Genomic DNA, 6,001 nt, shown 5'->3' with positions numbered 1-6,001 from the left:
CCTGTATACAATATGTTTTTTTTTTAATTTAGGCTTACAAAAGTATGAATAATGTAACCAAAAGAAAATAAGCAGCGTACTGCCCACCTGGTTTAGAAAATGCAAGACAATGGGAAATGAATTTTGAAGTCAGCTCCAACCACATCATGTTCAAGAGGTTCAGATGATCTGTTATCTGGTGCCTCATAAATGCAGTATAATTCATGCAGCCCCATGACTTCATTGCAAACATTTCTCAGGTCAGTGTAATATTCTCCAGGCCCTTCAGACTCCCAGTTCTCCTAGCACAGTCTTGCTATTGTTCATGGATGAGCGGAACCATAGTAAAACACACACACACCAGGAGAGCAGTATGTGTCATCATACTAAAATTGTCACAGCTATTGAGCCACAGGAAAGCAAGGGTGGTGTAATGATTTGAGTGTTAAGACTACAACTTGAGTGATCATAAGGTGGAAACCCACTGCGTGACCTAAATCAGGTCACAATCTCTCAGCCTCAGAGGAAGGCAAAGATGTACACAACGTTGAATCACTCCCCTGCCTCACTCAAACTACTATTGGTACCTGAATTGTAGCCTACTGTGACATTATCTTTTCAAAATGAGGGAACAAATCCCCCTATTACTGTCGACCAATGTTTTTTTCACCTCATTTTGGAGGGGGAATTCAATATGTACATGAATTTGAATCCTATATTATTTTTTCTCTAAATTAGCATTAAACCACTGTTAACAAGGTATTGAAAATTAGGGCATATTTTATTAATTGTAATTGTTCCAAGTAGTTAGTATAACCATCTCATTCATTATATAAACATATCCAAAGCCTTTTAAAAACATTAAATCTCCAGGACCCAGCAGATGTTTTAATGAGTAAATACATTAATAGCCTTTTCTGCAGCTCTTCATTCTCTAATTCCAACAAAACTAGAATCTCTAGACTTCTGTTAGGTGTTCTGAAGGCTACTTTCTAGAAAGACTTTTTGTTCCAGAAAAGAACTTGCTTCCTCCTTTTTACATGAAGTTAATTCACACTAAAGTAATTTCTCTTAATGACAAAAGCCACATTCAGCCATGACTAGTGAACAAACACTTCAACAGCAATTTATTAGAAAATTTTATATAATAACTTGCTTATCTTATCCTTAGATATCCAGATTCGAAGCTGTCATATTTTATGAAATATAAAAAATTTGACTCACAGGATAGATGAACTATTCTAAGCACTCTATTGTGCTTCAGTCAATCCCTTCTCTACGCCAGAAATAACCCATCTTTAAACACAGATCAAGAGATCCTGGCCGTGACAACTCTTCATCATAATTAATCGCATAGTGGACATGCAGACTTCATCCTCTAGTGGGTATGTCAACAAGCATGTTGACAACTTGTTAGTAATCCAGCTAATAAACCCAAGATGTGAAAGGCAGAAGACTCAAACTTTAGCACAAGACATCTAGGTCATGCAGATACAAAAGCAAATCCCTTTCATCCACGAGGCAAGCTCCTATTTCACCCTTTGTGTTGCAATCAACTTTTACAAATAGTGTTTCAAATGTACCATTGATCAGTATTAAAAGTTATTACATCATTTCAGGCGAACATGTTTTACTAGCTATCACATTCTGTGTATCTTATCATGATCGATGAATCTCTTCAGATTATTCAAGTTGTCCCACCATTTGAAGAGAAAAGTCTCTGCAATCAATTTGAACCATGGAGTAATCTTGACTTCATTTTGGGATGCCTTTTCTAGCAGCTTTCTTAGTTCTTCTTGTGTCACATAACAGTAACTTTTAATTTCATTGGGATCTGGATTCAGTGTCACATCTTTCTTCACAAAGAGGATGTAGTCTATTTCATGTTCTCCCCAGGTCCCATTGGATTGGGCTTTGTAGTGAATTCGGGTCAGGTAGAGGAGTTCTTCTGGAGTCACCTACAATGATTTTTTTAAGTGAAGCCACCAACATACAAATAGTACAGAATGCTACTTCTAATTCTGATAACACAAAAATACCGATCTATTCCCCTAATGCAGTACAAAATACCAGCCCATAATCCATCAGCTGTTGAGTCCCTGGACAGTTTCCAGGAAAGAATGGAAGCGCTATAGGCAATATAGTATAAGTCCCTAGCACATTGGGGAAAAATACCAGTTACCCACATTAGGCTGTTTAAGAAGCACCCCTCTAAGGATACATTCAATACCCAGGAAGTACTCTGGGAGACTACTCTCACTAAGAGACTATTCTCACTACTCCCCCTCCCCAACTCTCATAAGAACACTTTTTTTCAGAGATGGGGGAGCTAATGAACTGTGGCTTCATTCAGGAAGAACAGCACAGTGTGAAACTGCATGTAGACTTCAGGTATATCAAACTAAAGGCTACTTTCAGTGCTGCAACTGATTATTTTTGCCAGTTACTGTACTTGGAAGGAAAAGCATTATTTACCTGTTCCAGTGGAATTCCTAATTCTGCTTTCATTCGCCGCTGTGCTGCTCTCCGAATTCCAATTGCATTATTTTCTTCCAGTTCAAGTGAAGTGCTCAGGGGATGGCTGCAACAAGTGTTGGTAAAACAATCTGCAAAAAAAGGTTTGGTGGAGTTACTGGTAGAATTCAGACGGTAGAGCACTTGAACTAGCCCACCTCAGGAACAGATTTTGTTAGCACCAAATATTCATGTTTACTATGCTGGAAATTTGAACACACAGAGACACACACATTTGTAGGAAACACATACTGTGAAAAGGGACAGAATACCTGCTAGCAGACTTATTCAAGATCTTCCAAGGAACAGAAATTTATTAAAGCACTGCTTTTAAAAAGTGAAAATTATTAGGAACTATACTTCTAAGAGCCTTTGTATTTTAAAATATATACTCATTATTTCTATTATGATTCCCTCTCAGAGCTTGGAAAAGTTCTTTTTTGGATTACAACTCCCAGAATCCTCAGCCAACATAATCAGTGGCTATGATGGGAAGGGAACTTTGTAAAGAGGTAGCCCCAAAAGCCATGTTTCCAAGTTCTGTCCCATCCAATACCCACTTGTTGAGAGATCACAAATGGTAAGATTTGACTGATAAGAGCCTGTTAGAAAAACAGATTAAATAAATTCTCCCATCTCCAGAAGACTATCCCAAGGAACTTGCAGTAAGTGTTGCTGCTATCCATCAGTTCATTTAAGAAAGACTACTAAACTGGCATGCACCCAGATGCCAGATGTTTAACAGATTATTCTCTTCTACAAGTATTTTATATGTAACTGAAGATGTAACACATGCTACACAGTGAGTAATAACAAACCTGGGAATGTGATTTTGGCATCCGATCTTTGTTGCAAAAGTAGCTTGTTCTCCGAGTTGAACAGAAATACACTGAATGCACGATGTAGCAATCCTAATACACACAGAAAACAAGCGTAAAAAAATAAGCTACTTATTTTTTCAGTTAAAACCATACCTTAAGCTAACAATAGTACTTCTCATCCCCATTTTAAACATGATTATAAGTTTCTGATTTAGGCTAATATCTGCCTTTGAAAAAAGGACAAAGGTGTGTCTATTTAAATGATTAACGTGAATAACCTATTACACTCTCTAAGGGCAAGACACCTTTAGGGGCTCAGACAAGAAGGGAATGGGTCAAAGGCATTTCTTGTGTTCCTAGAGTCTTATTTGAATGGAGACCAGGTCCTTCCATGATGTGTAATGCAAAGATGTTCCTGTTTACCAGCCATGAACAATATCCTTTTGTCCTTTTCCTCAAAGTATTTCTCAAGCATGAGTGCCTGAATTTAAAAGCAGGTTGTCCCTCCATACTTTCACCTTTCTCCACAGTCTCTAACAAGATTTCCATACCTTGAAAGCACAAACAAAACTTCTAAGTACTGTAATGTCCCCCAGGATAGTCTCTGAAACTTACTTGAAGCAACACAATAGAAAGTATAGAGAGACTCTTTAATTACTACTTCTGGTTTTAAGAGAAGTGGGAGAGGTGCACATGTCCTGTATCACCAAAGTGATGTTCTGACAGTGGAAAAACAATGTGTTATCCTTATTTGTTTGCATGAAGCCTGGCAGCAGTGACAGAATAACAGCATTGCCTTGAGAACACATTCTTCATTACTACTTAAAATAAATACCTGAAGCCCTGAGGCTGAAGCGTATAAAGCCTAAACCAAGTGGTGGGCCATGGCAAGTTGCATCATGGCCAATAGTATCTGGGGCTCCTGATATGAGAGAAGACTGACGACTGGGAAGTTTTAGCAAAGCTAAATTGCCTTCCAGCTGCCTAGAGAGAGAGCATACTTCAGCATCTGAGCAACTCAAACTTATTTCTAGATGAATGCATGAGATTAGTTCCTTCCACTTTTTGATTTGCCTCCTATTCCCTTTAACTTCTTTCTTGCTGAAGAGTTGCCTTTCAGACAGATGCCTGCGGAGGGAGGGGATCTGATCCTCCTCCTTGAGGCGCTGCAACTGGGTTGTGTTTGTGAGCAGAGCCACAATCGCAACAGGAAACGTTCACGAATACCTTTGTCGATATTTTCATTCAAGTGGCAGTTTTTCTTTGTTTCGGAGCCGATTCTGTTGTCGTTCTCATCGATCAGGATGCACATCTCCGCCAGCAGCTGGACTTGCTGCTCGTCCAGGTCGTCTGTGTTTATTTCAGGCATAGCTGCTGCAGTCTTTATCCCGCTGAGGACGCTGAGAAGAAAGAAACAATCGCCACAGTCACACAACGAAAAGGGCAGGTGCCCCTAAACCGCAACAGCTGTTTGGGAGAGGGATGGCCCTATACCCTTCACACAAGGACCGAAGACCCTCAAGGCGCCAGAGCAAAGAGCCAAAGAGTTAAAGCGGTTCCAAACCGGGTTATTTCTCCAGTGTGGACGCAGCCTTACATTTATCGGAGTTTCCTCCTACCAACCCTTACCCCGCTCCGTCGTTCCGAGGCCACGCCGCGAAGGGAGGCCGAGGCGAAAGGCAGCCGAAGCAGCGGCGGCGTCCTTCAGAGGAGACGACAGCCCTGGAAGGGAGAGCAGCCGCAGCAGCCGTCGCCAACCGCCGCGCCGCGCGCCACATCGCCAGGCAACACGCCTCCCCCTCCCCCGAGACGTACTGACCAATCGCGGACGCCGCCTTCGCCTACGTCACCGCGTGGGCCGATGGCGCCATCTCGGGAAGCACCCGGTCAATCACCCGAGAAGGCGGGGCTGTCTTGAGGGCCTCCAATCGGATGGAGGAGGGTGAAGGGGGAGGGACCAAAAACTAGGAAAGGGGCGGGGCCAAAACGAGCAAGGCGTCCTCCATGTCAGGCTGCCTGAGAGGCTGTTCCAAAAGGTCCTCCATTTTGAGTAGGGCCAAGAAGCCCTCCCTCTGTCTTAACTGCCACAATCCCGGCCTTGAAGGGAGAGGGGCCAGGAGCATCTGCTGGATGTGATTCCCCTTTTCCCTTTGTGTCGTGTGTGTGTGTGTGTGTGTGTGTGTATATATATATATATATATATATATATATATATATAGTGTATACCAATGGTCCCCAAACTATGCTCTTTAAGGGTTTTTGGACTTCAGCTCCCAGAATCCCAGGCTTTTGGCCAACATGGCTGAGGCTTCTGGGAGCTGAAGTCCAGAATCCTTTAAAGGACATAGTTTGGGGTCCAGTGGTGTATACTCTCTCTCTCTCTCTCTCTCTCTCTCTCTCTCTCTCTCTCTCTATATATATATATATAGATAGATAGATAGAGAGAGAGAGATTTGTGTATACACACACACACACACACACACACACACACTGTATGACCCTTGATTGAGAAGAAGTGTAAGCCTGAGGGCAGGGAACTATCAAATTAACCACCTGTAAACCACCCTTCAGGGAGCCTTTGTGGCTGAAGAGTGGTGTGTATGTAACTACTTTTAATAAAAGATAGATAGATAGATAGTTTTTTGTGGGTTTTTCAGGCTATATGGCCACGTTCTGGAAGAGTTTAT

General features: G+C 41.8%; 1 protein-coding gene across 1 annotated transcript; it reads right to left on the bottom strand.

Moving 5' to 3' along the window:
• Positions 1 to 16: 16 nt before the first annotated feature.
• On the bottom strand, positions 17 to 5,067 carry IDI1 (isopentenyl-diphosphate delta isomerase 1). The gene is made up of 5 exons (XM_089533521.1): positions 4,944 to 5,067; positions 4,542 to 4,714; positions 3,312 to 3,404; positions 2,455 to 2,585; positions 17 to 1,937 (listed from the first exon to the last, which is right to left on the bottom strand). Exons 2-5 carry the CDS (start codon positions 4,681 to 4,683, stop codon positions 1,620 to 1,622), a joined length of 684 nt encoding a protein of 227 aa, XP_089389647.1. The 5' UTR covers positions 4,684 to 4,714; positions 4,944 to 5,067; the 3' UTR covers positions 17 to 1,619.
• Between the last annotated feature and the right edge of the window lie 934 nt (positions 5,068 to 6,001).

The sequence above is a fragment of the Sceloporus occidentalis genome, unplaced genomic scaffold, assembly GCF_023333645.1.
Source record: "Sceloporus occidentalis isolate IW3139 unplaced genomic scaffold, rSceOcc1.0.p SCAF_7, whole genome shotgun sequence".
Classification (NCBI taxonomy): Eukaryota; Metazoa; Chordata; class Lepidosauria; order Squamata; family Phrynosomatidae; genus Sceloporus; species Sceloporus occidentalis.
Note: the sequence above shows the minus strand (reverse complement) of the source record. Positions and strands in the feature narration are given on the sequence as shown.

Coding starts and splice junctions, on each gene's coding strand:
- IDI1 (XM_089533521.1), bottom strand. CDS start 4,683: ATGCCTGAAATAAACACAGACGACCTGGACGAGCAGCAAGTCCAGCTG. Junction 3,405..4,541: donor GAATGAAAATATCGACAAAG/GTATTCGTGAAC, acceptor TGTGTGTATTAG/GATTGCTACATCGTGCATTC. Junction 2,586..3,311: donor TGCCAAAATCACATTCCCAG/GTTTGTTATTAC, acceptor CTTTTTTTGCAG/ATTGTTTTACCAACACTTGT.